The 23,639-nt window shown below is 39.7% G+C and overlaps 2 protein-coding genes across 6 annotated transcripts in view; one reads left to right on the top strand and one right to left on the bottom strand.

Annotated features, from left to right (window-relative positions):
* Positions 1-23,639, top strand: part of LOC127378494 (secretin receptor) — a 41,902-nt gene that overhangs the window by 15,592 nt on the left and 2,671 nt on the right. Inside the window, exons 2-6 of one of the 2 annotated variants that reach the window (XM_051427365.1) lie at positions 21,604-21,724; positions 21,806-21,893; positions 22,492-22,611; positions 23,111-23,217; positions 23,402-23,511. In XM_051427365.1, coding sequence (XP_051283325.1) covers positions 21,683-21,724; positions 21,806-21,893; positions 22,492-22,611; positions 23,111-23,217; positions 23,402-23,511 — 467 coding nt within the window. In that variant the 5' untranslated portion in view covers positions 21,604-21,682. Of the gene's footprint in view, positions 1-21,567; positions 21,725-21,805; positions 21,894-22,491; positions 22,612-23,110; positions 23,218-23,401; positions 23,512-23,639 lie in introns of those variants that run through there. The other variant, XM_051427364.1, reaches the window with a different exon arrangement.
* cfap221 (cilia and flagella associated protein 221) lies at positions 12-21,164 on the bottom strand. 4 transcript variants are annotated; one of them, XM_051427357.1, is made up of 25 exons: positions 21,097-21,164; positions 19,804-20,024; positions 19,373-19,473; positions 17,690-17,776; positions 17,468-17,563; positions 17,007-17,107; positions 16,705-16,808; positions 15,709-15,868; positions 14,294-14,423; positions 13,703-13,823; positions 13,352-13,463; positions 12,715-12,802; positions 10,530-10,619; positions 9,779-9,874; positions 8,621-8,708; positions 8,262-8,353; positions 7,853-7,933; positions 6,724-6,831; positions 5,873-6,055; positions 5,663-5,748; positions 5,498-5,558; positions 5,197-5,297; positions 2,093-2,185; positions 1,873-1,980; positions 12-734 (listed from the first exon to the last, which is right to left on the bottom strand). In XM_051427357.1, the coding sequence occupies exons 2-25, from the start codon at positions 19,925-19,927 to the stop codon at positions 599-601; spliced, it is 2,547 nt and encodes an 848-aa protein (XP_051283317.1). In that variant the 5' UTR covers positions 19,928-20,024; positions 21,097-21,164; the 3' UTR covers positions 12-598. The 4 variants fall into 4 exon arrangements, with proteins under 4 accessions (XP_051283317.1, XP_051283319.1, XP_051283316.1 ...); XM_051427359.1 differs by having other exon boundaries at positions 19,804-19,952; positions 21,097-21,158; XM_051427356.1 differs by having other exon boundaries at positions 21,028-21,150.

Below are 23,639 nucleotides of genomic sequence, written 5' to 3'. Positions count from 1 at the left end.
TGACAGAGCAATGGAGAGCATGGGAATGACGTTTTAATACAAGAGGGTCGATCATATTTAACCAAGTATGACACAATCATTGCAGCATAATACAGTCTTATAGAAATAAGTGTGAGTTGCTCACTGACATCACATTGCCGCTTCTACAACACCGTAAACTACAGCAGAAAAATGCAGAATTATCACATTTGACTGAATGCAGTTGTCAGTAATGTGTTCTAGCTTGTTAGAATATACTGTAGCTCTGCTTATATATGGATCCGAGTGGGTGGAGGGATAACGAATTTCAAGGCTTTGAAAGTGCACAGGAGGAGAGCTTACTGGTAATTTTGAGTGGGTGTGAGGGAGGCTTACCGGTGGGCGAGAAAGTAACCAGGTTTTATTTTACAGTAGTGGCAGGGCAGACAATGTAGAGTCTCGAATCGGTGAGTAGGATGGTTATAATGCTTATTTGAAGTCCTGCGCTTGTGTTTATTCGTGTGCGAGTGTGTGCGCAGAGCCAATTTGGAGGTTTTTGTGTGTTTCTGGAAGTGTGTGTGTGTGTGTGTGTGTGTGTGTGTGTGTGTGTGTGTGTGTGTGTGTGTGGGGGATGTTTTGCCTATTCACAGTCCTCTGCTGGTGAATGAGGAGTTCTGTCGGTGACTTCAAGTTGCATTAGCCTGGCAATCACTCTTTCTCCCATCTGGTTGAACTCAGACCTGTAGGTCGCCTCCATCTGAAGCTCCCTCTGGTGCCTGTGGCAGAGACATTTACCATTACAGACGGAAGAACCGAGGAATTAAACTGGTTCAAAAGGATTGATTGCTAAACTAGAGGCCCGATTCTCCATAAGGCATACAAACCACATTCAATTTAAGCCTTAATAAGCAATATTGCTGATGTTAATATCGACTAAAATGCGGCATTCAGACAATCAATTTTCTACATTTCAGTCTCAAATTAAATTAAAGCAATCCTAGCCGCATAATGTATAAAATGCCCCCCTTTAATGGTTAAAAACACGAAAAAGAAATAAATCCCTTGAAACATATGATGGAAACACATTAAAATGCCGCATTACATTTTCAGAAAATCATTATTTTTTTCTTCACTACAGTTTCAAATTAAAGCCACATTATATATACAAAATATGATAAGGTGTTTGTATTTGAACACATATAATCATAAAAACACATTCAAATGCAGAATTAAAATAGATTCATAATAAAATAATAAGTTTAGAATTATGTCGTAATATTTACAATTCATTAAATACTATAACCATTTGCATATTAAGAAGCAGTTACAGTATCCAGCATTTACATCAAGCTACATCAGTATAACAGCAACATATATTAGCATGATGTACACGATTCATTCATGTGATAAGAACGCATGTTACATAAAAGGTGAGGGGTTCACATAGAGTACATCCTTAGCTAGGAGTCTGTTAGAATCATGCAAAGGTGAACCCTCAACCAACAACGCAATCTTGATTAATGTTCGAAGATAATGACATAAAGTTGTGTATATTTTTCTGTTTCATTGCTATGAAATGGAAGCATCATGCAGCGTGTCCCTGCTCCCAGGAAGCTTTTGTTGGAAAGAACTTCAGGTACACAATTTGCGCATTCATGAACTTCATGTTTCTGTTTATCCTGAGGACTTCCCCTCTTAAAACTGAAGAAAGTACAACATGTTTATAGCACATTCCAAGAAGCACTATCTGTCATATGTGTGTGTATGTGGATATACTTGAACATCCATCCTATTTATTGCATGGGAAGTGCTTCCTTTGCGTAAATAAGCCTTTCATTGTGCCTAAAAACTCGGAATGTTATCTCTTGCATCTCTGCTCTCTCTGTCTCAGTAACATCGGGCCGGTAGACTTACCGGACTGTTGTTCCTGTGGTGAGGTTGCTATTGGAGACCAGAGATTCCCCTGACAAAAACTCTGCTCTTATCATCTCTGGTGTTAGTTGGACTCCTGAGCCTTCACACCTGCACACGGACAAACACATATAGAGCATGAAAGCAGCGATTTTACCTTGAAACCTGACAGAAAAAGCTTCCAACGAGATAATCGATAGGTGTCAATGTTGTGTGTGCTTACGCTTTATCCATTAGTGGTGGCAGATCATCAGGAGGACCAGTGAGAGGACGAGGTGCAGCGAGTGGAAGTATATCTGTGCTGTAGTCGACAGACCTATGGAGGACACACACACTGCTTTTTCCCCTGAGGAGCCAGACCACACATTACCGAATCAAGATAATGGTCAGATATCTACTCCATCTTACTTAGATGAAAGGACTGCTTCGGGTTGTTTTGTATCTCAGTTTGAGCAGGAACGATAAAAGCACTCCCGAGTGAAAGTTGATACCACTTAGGGGCAAAATGGAATTAAAACACTGACAAGCCACAGGTTTGCTTTTTGGAGGCACTCCTTCTAGGCTCTGAACTGAAACTAAAATATGGCAGGTGGCATGGGACCGTGGTCAGCTACACATACAATATGCAACAACCATGGAGAGACAGACACATTGTGCAAATGAAGATGTCATGACCTGAACATGGCTGCACCAGCTATTTTTAAATCCATTACTAAGTTTGTGTGTGACGTCGTTCTTACAGCTAGTTAGTTTCAAACTAGCGATTTACTGCTACAATACCAATTTCAGATATAACATAAAATCGGATCCTTTGTAAATGTTAGTATGACTTTCTTTCATATGCACACATAGAGAACTGTTTTAAAATAAGCAGTCTTAGGTAGACAAGTTGTACTAGCATAAAAGTTTGTAATTTGAGGTATGCTGTTTGAGTTTTGTGAAACGTAATTTAAAACATTCCCGGCATACATCATTATTAAACAATACTTTGGTCAGATGTGTGTACCATATTTCATATCACCTCTTGTACTCATCAATCTAAAGCTAGCTAGGGTTTTGTCAGTTAGCTTGCTTAGTTAGCGATGCGAGTTAAAAAGGTGTAAGATTTAGGAGGATCTATTGGCAGAAATGGAATATAATATTCACAGGTATGTTTTTAATTACTGTATAACCACCTGAAAAAAAGAACTACACTCAGCACAATGAACCATGAGAGCGGTGAGAGTGAACCAAAACAATGAAGTTGCGTGCCGGACAGCTAAACAATGAGAATAAACTCCCTATAAAGCTCCATGCCATGAATCAAACTCCTGTATAATGGGTCTCAGTTGCAGTTCTATGAGTCTGTGTCGGCTGTAAAATAAGCAGACTCTCTGTACCCAGAGAGTTACTGTTTTAAGGTTTGTCGGTAGTTGAGCTATGACAGAATCCTTTTAATCATTCACACATAGCATATAAGATAAACACACACATTTCTCTCTGTTCCTGTTGTCAAGCTGCTGTCAAGTTCATTCTTATCTTCTATTATGGCCACCTGACATAAATCATATTGCTTGTTTTTGAAAGATGACTGTAGACAGAGGATGTAACCAGCGAGGCAGTGATAGAAAATTAATAAGACTGAGCAGGGAGGTTGGAGGGAAAAACATTTCTCGCATGAAAAAAGAAAACTATATCTGGTGTTATCCTGGAGATCAGTGCTGACGGGCATAAAGAGAATATTTTGCCATGCGAGGCATCTGATTATGTAACATAGGGAAAGTGATGAGAAATGGCAAGTAGACAGAAAGGTGAGGAGAGAGAGCTGTAGCAGAGAAAGATTTAAACCCGAACATTGCCTCATTAGCGCTGTAACGTTACATTTCTATCACTCAAAACTAATGACAATGTACATGACATTATTTTACCAGGGTCAGAAGAAGAGCGTTGGCACACCTGAGTGGGATTTGTTGTGACAGGGTGCATAGAGAAGCATACAGTGCACGGAATGGGACAGCCCCATGCTGTGTTCACTAATACGCTACACCAAAATATCATAATTTATTCACTGTCCATTTAGGCTAAAGACTGAATAAATCATTATTTCACAGTGTCAGTGAAGAGACAGTGTGCGGGGCTCTTTGCCTCCATGTGACCTAGATTCTGCACACACAGAAAGCATCTCACTCGAGGTATACAGCGGCACTAAAGGAAATACTGATTAAAGTTTCTATCTATCCATCCAAATTATATATTTAGTATAAGTATAAGATCATATTTGTCTTAAAATAAATAAAACAACCTGGAATTGATCACTGCAGTAACATCAAAGCACATCACTTCAGTCCAAAACTACTGAAATGTGGTCATTTGCATAAGTGAAAATGGGTATTTTTGTCAGTGTTTTGATGAAATCAGAGGCTTTAAAACCTGAGGGAGAGAACTCATCTCAGCAGATTGATTTTAGAAACTTCGTGGACTATTTTACAAGAATAGAGGTGATGAAACACACCTACTGTACAGCAATTACTTCACAAAAACTGAAGGAAATCAGCACCAGTACTTTGGAAATGCAAAATGATAACTGCTACAGAATACTGTACACCCAAGTAGACAATTTGACATCCTGCAAGCAGGCAGGTGCTGAGAGTTCTGTGGACGTGGCGGTTACATATTTACTGAGACTGTGGGAAGTCATGTTTCTGTAATACAGTATATGAGATGATGAATGGAATCTGAAGCCATTAAACACTCACGCCGTCTCTGCAATTTGATGAGGGGGCATAGAGCGGATAAATCTCCTCCAAGTGATCAGTTATTAAACTATAAATGTGAGCCTGTGTCTTACAAACACATCTAATGTAACCGACAGAAATGCTCTCAGTGTGTCTACAGATGAACTGAAGCAAAATGACTGCTACACAATATATTGCCTGCCAGGAAGTGATTATGTACCGTTAGTGAGACTCGCACTCCACACTTCTATATATAGTTATATTGTATGAAAATGACCATGTTAAAAGCTGAAGAAGCTATAATGAAGTGATCAGGAGTCTTCCCAACAGAGGGTCATGAGGTTAAATTCTTCCAACCGTCGGAAAGATATGGACAGCGGAAGTGAACAACAGCCACTTTCCACTCTGTAAACAACTACTGTAAACATGTACTTCTACTTTTTGATCCCGCAATGGTCCAGTTGGAGCATGGGAACTTGGGAACCTTTGGGTGAATGTACCCTGTCCTTTAACCTCTCTAGGTGGCTGCTGTCAGTATAAAGGCATTCTTATTGCATCGTTTAGTGACACAACTTGATACCGTGCGCAGTGATTCAGGTTGGTTCTGACCTACCTGCGTAGGGCACAGTCGCTGGTGAGAGCGGGCTGGTTGAACAGACACTTGGAGGCAATCGAATCAAAATTCTTCCATGTCATGAACCCTGGGATCAACTCCTGTAGTTGGTGAGGAAAAAAAGAAATGCATCAGTCCAATATACAACAGGAAGGGATTGCTCATATTTCAAAGAATTCCTCAGTCCAGCAACAAAATGCATCTACAATGATAAATATGATACTGCAACAACTTCGTTCAAGTGCTTTTAGGATGAAATTGGTCCAAAGAAACTCCCAAAAGTCTCTGAAAATAAATTTACCTTGCGGTCCAGAAACGTCCTCTGAGTGTCTGTCCTTACGTTGCCCTGAGGGATTGTATACCTGCGTATGGAAAGAGCTTTCTCTCTGAGTATCTGGGTTTTCCAGGGAACAATCAGGTCTATAGACGTGCGTAAACATTTTTTTTCTCATGTTGTTGTTGTTACCTTGGCAGAGGGCTGAGGTAGAACTCCAGGTCACTCTCCAGGTATTTAGGGGTCGGTTTGTAAGCCTGCAAGCCTGGAGCTGGGTTCTAAAGCATATGATGAGATACACAGGAACATAATAGTACTTTAGATATACTGTCATACTGATATGCATTATGTATCATGTGCAGAAAAACATTTAATGTTCAGTTTCAGAAATGACAGGCTTACAAATATTCTGAGTGGGTTTGCTGGAAAAGGTCTGAGAAGAGCTTCAGGGACACTGAAGGTGAGACTGTGAGCCTCCTTTGTTTTCCCATCCTCCTCTTCATTTTCACGCTGCTGTTCCTCCCACGCTTTGGGCTCCGCCGTTGTGGGAGGCTGGGCTCCAATCTTATTGGGCAACAGCTCGTCCTAAAAAGTCACACAGCGAGAGAAATTTGAAAAAAGCAACGAAAGAACAAATAATTAGGCAGATCTGTATGTTTTAGTCCAGGTGCTACATTTGTTGTACTTGAGGATGGTTGGTAGTGTGAGTGGGAGGATAGACCAGCATACAGGCGAGTCCTCTGCAGAAAGTCAGTGGGAAAAAACAGTAAACAAAACACTGCCCTCCTCCATTCTCCAGGCGTGTGGAAAAAACAGACCAACCAGACAGTTGTCTTCCAAACCTTTTACACCCTGTCACCTGTTTTCTTTGGCCAATCAGGGAAAGTATCTGGACTTAATGCCACTTTGGCACAGGTGGCGGCAATCTCCTCTCATTTAGAGCTAAATGGTACTCAAATTACAAAATATAAATTTAAGAACCTCTAAGAGCCATTATTAAAACATACATAATAATGTTAATGATGTTTATAAAACAGTTAACAAGGGGAAAGTTCTTCTTCTTAAAGGGTCAGGCAAGTCGGGGAATTAAAGTCCCCCTACAGAAAACCTGTGTAAGCTTAACACACGCAACAAGCATGTTTCAGACATCATATAAATATGGATCAGATGAGTGAGAGGAATTTGCACCTTCCTCTCAGTGCTCTCAGTATATTGGGAAAAGAGAAAGAAGACTCCACGACATGCATATTTACCAGAGCTCCAGTGCGAAGCGGTCTGGCCAGAGCAGTGGGGATATAAGAGTCAAATGCCTCCCAGGCTGACACAGGCTGATAGCCCATAAGCTTATAGTGCTGAGGAACCTGGAGTGACAAAACAATACCAAGAAATAATATGTTTCTAATAGCAACAGAACATAGTAACACAACTTGTAGGTCGACTTATAGATTACCATCAGCAGAGACGAGGCACCCACAGAGGTCCTTTATTACAATTTTGTTTTACGATACAGTGTGTAGTAAACAGCTTGGACAAAGTTTAATGTATTTATTTGTAAAGCCACAAAGCTTCTTTCCAGGATCTTTAGGGTAAAACAGTATTTCATATAGATATTCACATACAAGGTCATGGGTTCAACGTGTGGAATATAATCAAATAAGCAGAATGTCATACACAGATCATGTATTTAAGTAAAGTAAATTACAATTACAACAATGTAAAGATATTCAATTACAGGTCTTGCATTCTAATCCTACCTAAGTAATTGTACATTAGTATTATCAGCCAAATGTACTTAAAGTGAAAGTAATTTTTCTGCAGGAAAATCTTCCCTGTGGCTTTATTAGATTGTTGATACTAATGCATCAGTAATCAGCATTTTACTACTGCAGCTGGTCAAGCTACTTTTAACTACTTAGGTGAACTACTTACTCTGGGGGGTCTTGAGATGATTAAGGAGAAGAAAAAACAAAGTCTGCTACACAAAAATGTATTCATATGCCTCTAGACCTCTTTAGGCCAAGAACATAACAGAAATTAAACTAAACTTCTCGTTTACAGAGGAAATGTCTCTTTGGTGAAACTACAAACAACTCATAGACATTTAAAATGTCTCATGGAGCCCTAACTAGACACTTGGAACCACTAGGTTTAACAATGTATTATATTTCACAAGCTTATAATATAATTAATATATTAAAATCTTAATCTGAAAATTAACTAGTAGTTGAGTAAGAATTTTATTACAATATTTTCCTCTGAAATGTAGTGGAACCAAATATAAGGTGGCATAAAACAGATATACATAATATAAAAATACATTTTGATTGAGTAAATGTACTTAATGTACTATAAGCGTGATGTTCAGCTGCAGTAAATACCTACTTGAAGCTTGAAGAAAGGAATATGTGTTGTCACAGTCACATCAATGGGATCCACAGGCACTGTGACCAAATGACTGCGAGTCTGGAAATATCAAGGAGACAAATGGCATTATTTGTTCAATTGAACACCGACGCTTATTCTCCGCAGGGCGTCGGGAAAATGAAAGATTTAATCAAAGTGCAGGAAACTGAGCTTCCTCTTTGATTCCACAGTTAGATCAAAGAATCTTTCAAGGGAAATAATGAATGGAAATTGTTCCATGTGCAGGACAATAGCCAGCACTCACTTTTCACTCTAATCGTCCATATGTCGGCCACCATTTAGGCACTAAAAGGTAGTTAAACTATATTGTTGACAGGCTGCTGATTACATCAAATTAATTATCAATTATCAAATGTAACGTACTCACCAGCGGGTCATCTTCATCTAAGAATATTGGGAAAGCAGAGGGAAAGACCTTGTCTGGCGAGATCTTCAGCTCACAAGTTGTCTCCTCTTCAGCTGAACAAGGTGAGACAGTTAATACATTAGAAAAGTTAATTTAAAGTATTATTTGTTAGGGTCAGTGAGAAATGTATGACTAAATGCACACAGCGCTATAAATAGCCCCATCCCTGAGGCATGCATGTATCTTCTAAGAACCTCATAATAACCAGAGGGGATTTCATCTGAATTTTCCCCTTTAGGAATAAATTCAATTAAGCGTGCTTTACTGTCATGGCATAATGAGATTACGTCTGAATGAGGAGATCATAGGATAATCAAAACCTTTCCTTGCCGAGGGCAAGTTCTTCATACTGTCTGACAGCTTCTTCAAACAGGTCAGTCTCCGGTTCATGCGACATCGGATCACTACCTGGAAGGGAGAGAAGGGTGCAGATTAGTTCCTGCTTTAAATGGCTGGTTATTCACCTTCACCTCTTCTAATCCCAGGAGAGGTGTCAGGGAGACATTCACATTCATTAAGAGGATAAAAACTGTTCACCACAACTGTACAGCTTTAGATTTTTAAGAATTTTCTCTATTTCACAGTAATCCTATGGTATTGTTTTAAAGTTATATATATATATGAGACTTAAAACATTAATACAGCTACAAACAACTATTTGCTATGTAAAGATATAGTGTCAGAAAATTGGTGTACGCAGCCTCGTGGTTTGTTTAGGAATATGGTCTAGGTACATGTTAGTCCCTACAGTACTTTAAGCACCAAGGAATTTTGTATATATAACGTTTAACTCATCGTTCCTCACATCAAAACCAAGACAAACTAACATGTAATGATAATCTTCACCTTGATCTTCTATCAACCATTAAGTAAACAATCTTGGGACACAGTCATGTAAATATGCCTTGTTCACATTTATATCACCCACCTTGCTGTATACAGGAGTTCTGCATGAAACATTTAGATTTGGTCAAGATTACTGGAACCTCACCTCCATACAGAAGGATTGGTACTGACATGATAAGCAAACAATGCTCTCCCAGCTTGACTGACTTGTTTTGTCATTTAATTAAATGTTATGCCTAAGAGATGACTTCCTGTTATGCCAAAATAAGTGAGTTTTTCTAACTTTTCCATTAGAAAAACATACCTTTATTTTACTTGCTGCTAGGAAAACAGAAAGCATGTTCTTCCTGTGGCATTAGGAGGCTTTAAGTCAGTTAACTCAGCTCTCACTGGAATGCACTGCACCCAGAAAAAAAAGATTTTTCTGTAAAGAATATTATACTTTATTTAGTGTGAGGAATTTACACATGGCTGAACTAAAGGGACAGGGCCGCAGGGACACTAGTCCTCCCCTGAGGGAAGAAGAAAGCGTGTGTGATGCATGTATGCATTTGTGCATCTAAGAAAATGCTCAGGCATGTGTGCATTTGAACATGTACCTCGGTGACTTTACAGTACTTGGATGTGTGTACCTTGCGTGCTGCCTGCTGGAACAGTGTGAGGGCTCTTTGTCTTAGCTCCCAATGAAAACTGAAGTTAAGCTGGAAGGACGGGGCTCCCTCACAGGCCTAGAAGAGGTTAGAAAGACATTTATTGCTGACTTTTATTTCATTTGACATCGTTACAATGAGTGCATATTAAAAGGACTATAAAGTGAAATTTCATGAGGTCTCAGCTTGGAGTATTTAAATGGTAAAAGACAGTAGGACAGTTAAAGTGAATTAAATTGCAGGAGGTGCTATAAGCAACAGATTAATTTAATCTAAAACCACTGAGAGGCAGTTTTTTTTTTTGTAGAAGCCCTCATTTACAAAGAATAAAAGAAAATGTGTCATGCAGAAGTGTTAAGACACTTATCCACACATTTACCAAGACAAAATATGGATCTATTAAGCATTAACTGAACATTGTGCATAATGTAGTTTTGCAGTTTCTTGATGTGGAGCGATACCGAGGGTGACACATAATGAAAGAAGAAATTATTTAGTTTTCTGTTAAACTGTAAATCCTTCAGACAATGATGACGTCCGTTACTCCCCCAGGCTTTGTCAAAAAGCAACCAGTGCATACGACTACTTCTTAAAACTACTGTAATTACATCATGTATGGCGGATAGGAGGCTCAGTCTAGTAAAGAAGCTATTTGAAAACAGCAGCTTAGAGAGGTTCTTCAAAAAATGGGAGTCCAACTGGAAACTGAGTACACACCACAGTAGAGGTTTACCTGTCCTGCTTCACAAAGTAGTCGTCTGGAGGAGAGTTTGGGCTGTCCGGCAGCAGAGTCTTCCTCGTGCCTCACATCGCCTCGTTTTACCTGCAACAAAATCAGTTAGCACAGCACGATGAAGGTCTGTAAAGCACACATAGATATTAATTAAACCTTGTGCCAGGATCAAAACAAGACTAGTCCACCATGAGCTAACTGCTAACATCAGCCTGCTATCATGCTCACTGGTACAGGTATAATTCTTACAATGTTTACCATCTTATTGCTGTTAAATAAGTGGTAACTTCTGCCACCAGAGGCTTACTCCTGCATTGCTTCCTATTTATCATTATGTGGGGTTATGAATTTACATTACTTACGCATGCACCGCATTTTATAGTGTGTCACATCGTCAGAATTGGCAAGAAATCTGCTTAAAATTTTTTACAGCATAAAGAAAGATTGATTCGTGGCATTAAAGCGAAAGTAGATGCTGTTCTTTCTATTTCTGCTAAACCCTTCAGAGTTCTGGCAATGACAGATGGTGCAAAGCCAATGGGGGAAAAGAATATTCCAACATGTTTATCCTCTATAGTAAGGACGCCTTGAAATCCTCTGGCTGAAGAGGCAACGCTCTCTTTGTCACAGGGAGAAATAAGCTGATGGGGTATGTCTTAATTTTGTGAAACAATAGCCGCTGTGACTACTAATCCTGTGGAGCAAGGTCTCATTTGTTTATAGGAGTGATATATCAAGCTAACAAAATCATTTGACAATGACATTTGATAGTTTTGACAAAAAAAAACATGTAACACCAGTCTGGGTGATGAAGAGATCGTGTGGTAAAGCTGTAAACCATCACTGCGATGCAAACAGAGGACGTTTCATCTGTTGTGTTATTTAAATTCTGGCCTGCAGTAAAGGCTAAGAAGAGGACATACAGAAGAAGATAGTAGTTCATCCTATCATAAAAACAACAGAGTCCCAATAAAACACCAAAGTGTGGTGATACGAGGCCGTAAACGAAGAGCGTAAGGAGGAGTACGCATTTATGTGTGCCTTATAAACAGTGCCGGTGGAGAGGGGATGGGGGAGGAACTGCTGTTTACTGTCTGTGAGAGTTCTGTTCAGTATTCAAATAACTTTTCTGACGAACCTCTTTCACACACACACGCACACGCTCATATTTCAATACTGATGTTACTTTGGCTGAGTCTGCACATTTCCACAGAGCCTCTCAATAAAATCAATCACAGAGGCAGTGTGGGTTTGTTTTGTTTTTATAAAGGATGAAAATCAGGCTCTGACATTGGTATGCCTATGGTGTCCAGCATAAGTGATTAGCTTCTAACACATCCAGTAAATGTCATGTTGAATGAAATGGGAAAACAAACTCAAACGCTGTACATGAAATGATCTACTGCAACAAAGCCAGAAAAATCTGTTACTACTACTACAACTACTGTAAGCAAGGGTTTGACCTGCACAGATTGCCCTACACACACTATATAAGATTATACTGTCCAACCAGTCCCTCCCAACTGTATTTGTTAATAAATGCAGACCTAAATGCAGAAGTCGGTCATGGGGGAACAGTTAATAACATGTAAGGCAGCGGTAAAATATGATTTCAATTCCTACATAGACACACTCAAGAGGTTTTTCGAACCGTGTGACGCACCTGATTTGGCCCGCTCACCAACAGGGTCAGCAGTTGGAGCTGCAGCAGTGGCTGTGACACACAGCTCACTGAGGCAATTAAGGTACTTTAAAACCCTCAGAGCCCGATTGCCGCAATTTGCATCAACAATGGCACTCATTAGCTGAGTCATAACTCAGTCAAATCTGAACACACGGACATGATACACATATTTTTCTATTGAGTGCGACTAACTCTGATATCCATCAGAAAATAAAACAACCATAAATCCTTGCAGGAATCAGAAAAGAGAATTATCATGTTTTGAGGTTTTTCTCCAGGATCAAAGTAATCCAGTGATAGTTGTTAGTGTATCCATGAGTACACTGCAAACAGGAACTGCTAAGTCGGCATACTTTTAATAATGCATAAAGGCTAAAGAACGGAAGAGAATGATTATCCCCTAAATCTAAGTAAGACTAAGTATAATAATTGTGCATTGAGCATTGTGTGTAACAACTTTCTGTAAGAGTGTCAATGGGCAGACTGAGTGAAAGATCTTACCATGTATTCATGTAGTGCAATCTCTCTCTCCTCCGCTACCTGCCTCCTGGTGTGCTCTGACACGGGGTCCTTACCAAGATGAACTTGCCTGAATGACATTTTTTTATTTCAATTAAGGTGTCATCTTGAAAAAAACATACAATATACGGAAAAAAACAATATATATGTCAATATAAGCAAGCTAAAAGATCTATTTATAAAAATACAAAAAATAATAAATAATAATAATAATAAAAAAAAATTCTTCTTTCATGTTCCCTCCCCGCAAAGTAATTTGCTCCACGGTTTGAATTTCTATTTGACTTTGCAGTGCGTGGACATATTTAATATGAGTCATTCTTACACTGGAATTCTCTTCATACCAACTCTTTTTACCCAGAATCCCCAAAAATTGCATCCTCTCTAATATTTTGCCACTGAAATTAAATTCAGCTTGTATGATTTGTGTGATAAAACAGCACATCTGTATTTTACACGTGTATTCTTACCAGCAAATGGATTCAGTAATTGTATCTTAATCTTTTTTCCACGTTATCTTGTACATGTACAACAATTAAAAGTGTATATAAAATGTAAGAACAATATTTTGTGCATAAAGAAACTATCCAAACACTCACAGGGATATTATTCGACCTACCATCTGACGTGGTTGGCTTGCTCCTCCTTCACGTTTTGTTGAACGTTTTTCATGAAGAGGGCCTCCTTCATCCGCCTGTTTTGCATACCAACCATACTGCCACAGGATATGGCTGAGGTGAGGGGGGATAATAAAAGACATGAGTGGTGCCATATGTATAATATAAAATGCAATTTACTTCATGGCAACAAGTTTATAAAAGATACTATGCTAAAGGAGAGTATAACAGGACCCTAATACCACGTAGTTCATTTAAGTTCACATAAATTACAACAACAGGTTAAATGAGGTGATACGCATCACAAAAACTCCATAACAACTGAGAGTGTAAAATCAGTGGGTGGCATCTACCTTCCCTCAGGTCTTTAGAGCTGAGTTTATTGGTGTCTTTGATCAGCATCTTTGCCACCCCTGCAGGGGTACAGACATCGACCGCGGGCTTCAGCTTAACACCAGCCTGATCTCTCGATGTCTAGAGGACGGATAAAGAAATAAATAACAGCGAGAAACGGAGGACAACACATACCACTGCAAGGTATAATCAGCTACACAAAAGATGGCACTCAAATATAGTTGTGATAGAAAGACAAAAGAAGAACACACGTGGAACCAAAACTAAAAATGTTCCCAAAATTAGGTTCTTTCTTCTCTAATCTCCTTAATCAAAATGGAAATGAATTAATTAAGGTAACAGACTAATAAGCACATCTTACATTGCACTTATAAAGACCTTTAAATTTTTCATGAAGGAGCAAGAGAGCGTCTCAAAACTTTTTTCAGCATGAGAATTAATTCATTAACCCCTTCATGAAGCACCCGCCAACTGCCGTTTTACTGCATTTCAAATTAGGCTGTAAGGGTTGATGAGTCAGGACTAAAACAAATAACCCACCGTTTTGCGCGTAAGTAAATAGAAAAATGTTACTGGACCACAGACACTACCTTTGCTTTTTCAGCCTCCTTGGTTGGCCTGTATTTGGTTTTACTTCGAGGAGGCACCTGGGTGGCAGGTGAAGGTCCTTTGTGTTCTGCAGCCCCTGCATCTTCACGACCTGACTTTCCTCCCAGCTCACTGTCATGCAGGAAAATAAAGAGTAAAACTTTAATTATGACAGAATTGTACTGAATCAGCGAAGGGAGAGGGCTAAAATAGATTCATTTCTGCAAATAATTTGGGATTGCAGAGTCATCACTAGTAGAAAACTGCATCGCTAACCGTGGCCTTAAATAACCCCACAGTTCACTCAACACTTCTCTGACACAGTGTCAACAAAAGCTTGACATTACAAGCGTCACAAAGATTTACTAGGTTTATTTAAGGATTTATTGCAAGGCTATTGTATTACTGTATTAGACTGATGGAAAATGCAACACAGAAGCAAAGTCATTGAAGATATTAAAATGATCATCATCTGTTTATTTTAAGAATAGCCTCTACCTCACTCGGCAACAAGTGAGTGTCAGGCAGCGGTTCGAGCTGGAAAAGCATTGGCTCTAGCATATATTTCTTAATCTTTCACTTGCACATATCTCATCTTTTATTTGGTTCCACTGTGGGGAACAACAAACAGAGGGAGGATTGTTTTATATGCTAAACATCCATTGGGAGGCATATCCATCTTGATATCACTGCACCAGCCACCAAGCTATTTTCATGAATTATTAACTTTTGGCCGAGATAACACCAAGACAGTGCAGTGGATGGGGCTACTGCTGCGTGATGGATAGCACCCTCTTTCTCATGGGAACAGAATTAAACATTAGGTTTTATACTGGATGAAAAAACAAAAACAAATGGGAACTTCTAATCAGCACACAAGGCCATTTTTTCTTCGGTGCATGTATTTAACCCTCAAATGAAGCAACTGACTAGCTTATGTATGTCACAAGGTCCAACCTGACATATTTTCACACTGCAATATGAGGTGTAACTTTGTCTTGTGTCTTATTCTACTTCTACTTACAGAATGTCAATACAACCCAGGTAATGGGTGTGAACCTGTGGAGTGAGCAAAAGCAACAGAAATACCTCTGTAAGATAAGATAACAGAAATATAGCAAGACAACAAGGTATGTTACAGTAGAGGAAGAATACATTACCACCCCCCCTTAAACAAATAATATCTGCTGGCTCCTGGTCAGCTGACATAGTGTCAGTGGAGATACTGGTATCTGTGCTATCTGTGCACCTTTAATGCCAGTAGTAAATCTAGAAAGAAGACCTAAAATCTTTCTATAGTTTTAAAAGGTCAGTAAACATATTTCCACATTATGTCACGTTGTCTTTATGGGTGGTTAGGCAATGTTTAGTGTTGACCTGTGGCTTTTTCAACTAAGCAATCTCCTGCTCTAATTACCCGAGGGCTAGGTGAGGGGCAGAGCACCCGGTGATGGTACAGAGGTAGGGTCTGGTGTTGAACTGTGAGATGATAAGCTGGATGGTGACTTGAGACGTCTCATATTGGAGAGGGCTAAAGGTCACAATGATCTTCACTTCGCCATTGGCTGGTATCACACCTGGAAGAGCAAGGAATGTAATGGATAAATTATTGAGCCATTCAGCTTCTGCCACTGCAACCTTAACATTGACGTTCAATTGGATTACAAATTATTGCAACATCCACGTTGAAATCATTTGAAATGAACACAGGAGGGGTCTGGGGTCCCTGAGTTTATCTGATAGGGGTACATCAGATGCAGGGTGTAGGTTTTACAGCCAGCATTGGTGAAGAATGACTGATGGACAAAGAAAGTGTTACACTTAAAAAAAACATAATGTTGAAGTACCACTGTTGACTGCTGTGTGATGTTTTTACATTGTGAGCTGTAAGTGTTGTAACATAGCCACAATTTATTGTAGAGAGGAAAAAAGACAAAGTATAAAAAGCTGTTCCAAAATAAGAAACTCATTTGTATCTCTTCTACTAATTCCAGGTTTGTACAGAGTTTAAACTGCAGCTATAATTCAAATCCCAAATGCTTGGTTCCGCCATGTGTTATGATGCTTCCCAGACCATGAATACTGCTCAGTGTCAGTGTGTGGAAACTGGACGCATCCTTCAATTCTGTTGTGACTTGTTTAATACACAAAACATACCAGTCCAAGCTTTTGAGAGAACACAGCTCTCCCGATGGATTACGTTCTTAATCTGGCAGGCTGAACAAGAACTATCAATGGAAAAACAACTTGATTCATCCATTTTACCTTAAAGGCAAATATGTTATCTTTAAAAGAAAAAAGAAAACAGCCATTAAATGCACTGTAGAAATAATGTGTAATGTGCACTGCAATGAAAAGGCAAGTTCTCAATAAGATTTTTTATGTTAAATTAAATGATTAAACTAGTCCATACCTGTGAGGGGATAGATGGAGAAGGCCTTGTGTGGCTGAATAACGTACACCTGAAACTCAAAGTCAATGGGGCAGCTGCATCTCAGAGGAATAGCATGGCAAACACTAGAGACAGATGGGAAGAAAAAAAAAAACCCCAGATGAAATCATTTCTTTTTATGATTTGACACCAACGGGTGAAAGGAAGCATGGTTGGTTGTATGGAAGAATACAAAGAGACAGGCAAGCCCTCAGGCAGATAGGAGGTCAAAAAACAGTCCGCTGAAGACTCCAACACACATACTGTATGGCATACGCACACACCTTTGTCCAAGTGGTACGGCTGAGAGGTCGATATGAGGAGGGATGTGCAGGTCATCGATGACAGGGTAAGCATGAACTGGAATTAACAGGTTCTCTTCCCCCTTGGAAATGTTGCAGTTGGGTTGAATGAACAAGAAAGAGAGGAACACGATAGAGTGGATATGGAGAGAGTGAATGAGAAAAACGGAGACAAGGGAGGTCTCAAAGTAAATGCAAGATCAAAAGAGATAAGTTAAAGCAGCTACTGTAGGAATTGTTCCTATTGGTTGTCTGACTGTTTGAGCTAGCTTTAGTGGATAGTTGTGTCTTTCCAGTACTTGTTAATGCCAATGAAAAGTCATCCAGCTTCCACTAAATGCCTAAGGTCTAAAGATTTAAGAGTAAAACAAGAACAGTATTTGCACGATGCAGCAGCAGCAGCAGCAGCGACCACGGTGGCGTACAAACCGCTGGATCCTGACCTTGCAGTGAACCCGAACGCAGTCGTAGAAGTAACGCCACTCGTCGGGATAGAACCTGACCTTCAGCGTGTAGGCGAGGCCTGGGATGAGTCGATACTTGAGAGAAAACAGATGGGACAAGGTTGAATCATCAGAAGTCGTTTCTGATTGCACTAATGGACAAGTGGAGTCATATTATTATATTCAGGTCAGCAATTTGTAAATGAAGGGGGGAAAAAATACCTTTTTGGTATAAGATGTTTGGAAGTGCTTGGTTTGGGTAGGAATGATATGAATATTCATTACTTCAGATGAGATGTTGATTAGTTTCTGAGGGAGAGGAAGAGGAAAGAAAAGAATAATTCATTTCCATCCAATCATGTGCACTTGAGAAGACTATTTCCATATTCTTGATGCTTACATCCAGTCTACAGTGCTTCCGCTCGCAAATAGAGTGTAAAATCAGTGCCCATTCAATTAAATCAAATTTATCCTCGGTGGAAACCAAATGAGAGGAATTTATGATGGGATAGGATTATTACAGTTATTTTAATACTTTGCTGCAATGTTTTAAATACAAACTGATGGTGCTGGAAACCTAAAGTTATCTGAGGTTGGGGCTAGCCTTCACTACACAGGGGAATTCCTTAAAGGGACAGTTACATATTTTCCCTCTTACCTGCAAGTCTATTTATCCATCTAGATTGTTTTGGAGGCATTGGCCATAGAGATGTCCTTCATTCTTTCCTAAATAATGGAAGTGGATGCTGCTGGCTCTGGACAATTTAACACTACATGGCCTTGTTGTGAGCAGTTTCATGCAGGTACTATGTTGCGTGCATCCACTCGTGGATGAGAGGTTCGTGCTTGTGACAGTGCAAAAGTTTGTACACAAAAGTGCTCACAACAAGGTGTTTGCATTATTGTGAATACCCGGGTCAGGATTTCTTGAAAGAGACTTTCTGTTGAGTTTTTCAATATATATATTTGGTTTTTTTTGCCGCTTTGAGCACCACAAGCCGAGTGCCATCTGGGTCCTGGAGGGAAGGCAGACATCTCTACAGCAAATATCTCCAAAACTCAGCAACTCGCACCAAAACAATCTGGATGGATAAATAGCAGTAGAGATAAGAGGAAAAATATGTGTTTTGGATTTTGGATCAAACTGTCCCTTTAACCAATACATTAAGATATGGTGTACTCACTCTAACACAGAGGTCTACTCCCTGCTTAAAGCCCTGGATGCTGCTTTCAGCTCTGGTGACAAAGAAGTCACACTAAAGTCTGTCTACAAAGATTTATGTTGTGACAGGCCCATCAGACACCTGGAAAATGTTTGTTCATGGACACTTTGAATCTTCAGTAGCTACAACAAGCTGTGCAGCCAGCCCCCACCCAACAGCAAGCGCTGACTATGCACTAGTAGCTTCACAGACAACTTCAAGCTCTCCCTGGACCAGGCTTTTGTCCTCACATACATCAACAGTCCAACATGTGGATATGATGCACATAAATTCCTGCCACACTGGACCACAATCCCATCAGTGCAATAACTGGCTAATGACTATGATAAATCAGCCTGGTACAGGGACAACTATCTCTCTCTCTCTGCGTCAGTGAGACGAAGGAGGTGGTTTTTGTCCTCAGATGGATACAAGTGACCCACATCTCCCTTTAAAAGAGCAGCAGGTGAATCAGCGTGCAGCGGAAGGTACACATATGCCTGCCAATGTTAGCTACACTGTGTGGACCATATCATTGTTTGTATGTACTTTTATTTCACACCAAGCACTTGAAGGTCTAAAGAATATTAAAAATATTTTTCAAAATAGCCCGCAATCAGTAGTGTAGCCTGTGAATGGGACAGTTAACAAATTAATAGTAAAAACTCCAAAGATATTTAAATTTGTGCAGTGTTTTCCTCACCAGGATCTTTATGTAATCCTTCCCCAGCTCAAATCCACTGAAGTGAAGCACTGGGGGCTCTGCTTGGATCAGGCTGTTGCTTTTCAGTTTGGCATAGATTTCTATAAAGAGGGGAAAAAAACAATTACTGAAATGTAATAAGCTTTTTGCATAACAGAAAACTGTTTGAATGTGGGCTTTTCACACCTGCAAAGAGGATTTCCACACATATAGCACATGAAAAATATGAATGTCAGCCATTTTGATGGTTAAAAAATAACACTGATGATTCAACCAATTTAAATAAGCAGCGATTTAAACTGTAACGCAACTAGAACAACCGGATCTGCTGCCATAGATTGGGTTAAGTGCTTCATCATCATTTCCGGCAGCATGAAAACCGCATTAATGCACCCGATCAGAGGGTTTCGGAGGTCATGCTTAATACGTACTGGAGTCCAGTAGATGATTGGGAATGTTGGCGCTGCTCCTGCTCTCCTCCACCAGCTGGCTCAGAGGCAGAGGAGTCCCCCTCCTGAGGGGTTCGATCTGTTGGGCAGAGAGGGCCACCTCCATGATGGCAAAAGGTCAGCTCTGGCTCCTCATGAGAGAAATGGACAGAAGGCGAGAGGACAGTCAAGGAGACAGCAGCGTAAACCTATGAATGTATAATCTGAATACAGGAGGAAAGACATGGAAGGACAGCAGGTTATTGTCATGTGCAATTTTTATTGTTGATTCAGTGAAATCACTTGAGTAGTTAAATTTGTTTATATGTTTTTATTTCCGGTCATGCAAAGTATGCACTAGGGGCATGACATTTCCTCCACCTCTGAAATATCTGTGCAGCCTGCCTTAAAAAAGGATTAGTAACATAGTTTTATATAGCATTATATATTTTAGATATGTGAATATACAGCATATATTCATTAGTATCATTGGTAACATCTGTGTTTGCCCTACTATTTCATGTCAAAATGCCTGCTGTGAAAAAGTCTATTAGACGCGTGAAAAAGCAAGTAAGCCAACATTATCAAAAAATTCAGGTATTGTTATCTATGGGGTCCATTTGTGCCAATACTGAACTGTACTTCAGTTGTGAATTTTCATGTATTTATTTCTGTATCAGTGTGTCCTGCAGCCTATTATAAACAATGTTAAATATTATCATATTAAATGATCTGATTGTGACAAATGATGCATCCCATGCTGGCCAACCCTCTCCCCACTGATACATTACACACTGATACAGGCATACATAAATAACATTTAAAGAAGAATAAGAAAGAAAGAAATACAATGAAACATTAAACGGGAAGAAGATAAGATAGATAGAAATATCATGAATATCACATGTATAAATGAATGAATGCCTATACTTTCTGTTAATATTATTTGTCATTAATTCAGTGGCGTATTCGTTTCTTTATTGGGTCATTTATTTATTTTTGGTTTTGGTGATTTCAGCCCTCCATATAATAGACAACTATAGTAACTTAATGTTACAGTCCACATACAAATGACTTATCACTGGTTCAATCGACACAGGCAGTTCATAGTTAGCTAACGTTACAAGCTTCATTTAACTAGCGTTAACGTCAACAGAGGCTTCTTAGCAACAGTTTTATCAACTTCTCCTGTAAAAACCATTTAAAAAACGGAACTACAGAACTTACATGAGGTCTAGACAAGGGGTTGCATTTAGTTGTTCAAATAAGACAGACATATTCCGTGTATTTTCGTACCGTTTAGACACTTTATGTTGCTCTTGATGGAGAGGACCCCACAATCAAACACTGTCGTTGCCATAGTGACAAGGGTGGTGTGAAGGGGCGGGGCCAACGTGCTGTCAGAGAATACGATTTGTTGTCAGCGAGCGTCAAATCAACCGAAATATACCGGAAGCTAGCCATTCCGCCTTCAAAATAAAAGCCCTGGCCAAAAACATACTGGTCTGTGTGTATTGCTTTGTGTAATTTGTTTCGATATAAAAAGTGAAAACACATCCTATGAAGTAAGATTTGTTACTTTCTACAGCTCTACCACTAAATATACTTCCCGTTAAGACAGTGACGCATGTATTTATGCGTGGCCATAACTTTATTTTGAATGCCACTGCAGGATGTTCACGTTGTATAGCAGCTAACTTGATGAGCGCTTATCAGATTGCCCTGAGTGATATTGTGCATAATTATTGACAGTGAGTAGGCCTACGTTTGATTTTCAGACCGCATATATCTGCTGCATGGCAGGATGCTTGCTTTTCATTCTCATCAGATATGCGGGGTGTCGCACCTGTCTGGATGGAAATAAAGGAGCCCGTCTGACACAATGAGAAAAGTTGGACTTATTGGAGTGCTACTGTTACCCCAGGTGAGAAACACACCATGCATGTTTAATTTGAATGTGTGAAATATGTTAAGAACAATAGCATTGTTATCTCCTCGTTTACAGGCGCACTGGTCATCAGGGTGTCACCCTCATGTTAATCTTGTGAAAGAGGAGGAGAAGTGCATGAAAGACCTTTCACACAAAGCAACAGGTGAGTTAATACTGTTTCTTAATTGTGTATTTTAGACCTATTGTGGTATGTAATGCTTATAAAAAAGTATTGAATAAATCAAGATTGCTGCTCAGTGAATATTTCTGTTGAAAAAATGTTGGTGATCTGTGAGATGAATGAAATGTTTGCCTTTTTTTAAACCTATAAAAATGTGATGCAATGCTCTAGTGACACCTAGTGGCAACATAACATAATGCACCCTGGACACTTGCAGTAGACATAAACCGTTTTATACTGAAGGATCAAGATTAATCCAGACGGTAGAGCTGGTGTCCCATGTACTGAGGCTGAGTCCTCGCTGCAGCGGCCCAGGGCCCGAATCCGACCCGCGGCCCCCCGCTGCGCGCCATCCCCCCCTCCCATGCCCGCCCCCAGCCGCCACCATCAGAAAGGCAATAAAAGCCCCAAAAATACTTAAAAAAAAAAAAAAGATTACTCCAGACATGTCTTCCAGTGTTTATCATGAAATTAAAACATTAAATCATCATGATTAGCCATTTTTTATTTGTAAATAACTTTTTTATAAATTATGTAATCCCAGCAAATAAAACATGTCATTTCTGTCCCATCCATTAAGAAAACAACATCAGTGTGCACTGTAAGGGAATGTGGGATGACCTGAACTGCTGGCCACCAGCTTCTCTCGGGGAAACTGTCTCTCAACCGTGTCCAAACCATGAGTTTTTCAATTCAGAAGGTGAGATACAACACATGCACTCACAGACACATTTACAATTTACAAACAGCGCCCCCCCCCCCCCCCACCCCCCATTATCTATACCACATTGCACTGGTTAATTATTTGCCAGGAAGCTACTTTGTTTTCATAAGGAACTGAGCAGCTTCTCCCTCTCGAGGTCTCTATACAAACATTCAGCCATAAAAGGCTTGTGTACATAGAGACACTAGGTAACACTTTGGAGTGCTACGTTTATGTTGACAGATGAAGATGATAGATTTCATAATAATGTATTTGAAGAACCGACCGGAGGTTTATTGAAGCACCTGAAGAGGGAAAGTATCTTTTTACTGTCCAATATATCCAAGGTTGTGAGCACATGATTTACACACACCTGACCAGCAGGAACAAGGTCCTAATAAGGCTTAATTTACAGGATATATTTAGTTTTCTGTCTAACTCAAATGCACACTAAAGAGAGCATTGACAGACGTAGGATTTTATTGCTGTTCTGCAGGCAAACTGTATCGCAACTGCACCGCCAGTGGCTGGTCGGACGCGCTCATCCCACATGAAGATGCATGTAGCTACACTTTCAATGAGACGCTGCACTTTCTTGGAGAGGTTGGTGGTAACTAATATGCATACAGTGTGTGACGTTTTTTTCAATAAATAAATAAAGCATAAATAGTTGTCAATTTAAAGAATCTTATATGACTGTGACTATTATTTCCCCCCACAGTGGCTGTTTTAATGATGTTGTTAAATCATTTTGAGGAGGTGAAGTGATCTTCTCTGTCTTTTTCAGTCCTCAGATTCCCATTTGTATTTCTCCTACGTGAAGACCATGTACACTGCTGGATACACACTCTCTCTCATCTCTCTCACCATCGCCATCACCATATTCTGTCTGTTCAGGTGGGAAACCTTTATTATTACCCCCTTTCTCTCTCATTTAGCTATAATGAGGTTTGTATAATTCCTGTTGGTTGAACCTGCACTGAGAACTGAAGAATTATACATTAAACTGTGAATGTTTGATGTTC

The sequence above is a fragment of the Dicentrarchus labrax genome, unplaced genomic scaffold (genome assembly GCF_905237075.1).
Source record: "Dicentrarchus labrax unplaced genomic scaffold, dlabrax2021, whole genome shotgun sequence".
In the NCBI taxonomy this organism is placed as follows: Eukaryota; Metazoa; Chordata; class Actinopteri; family Moronidae; genus Dicentrarchus; species Dicentrarchus labrax.
This window is presented reverse-complemented; position numbering and strand designations above follow the sequence as displayed.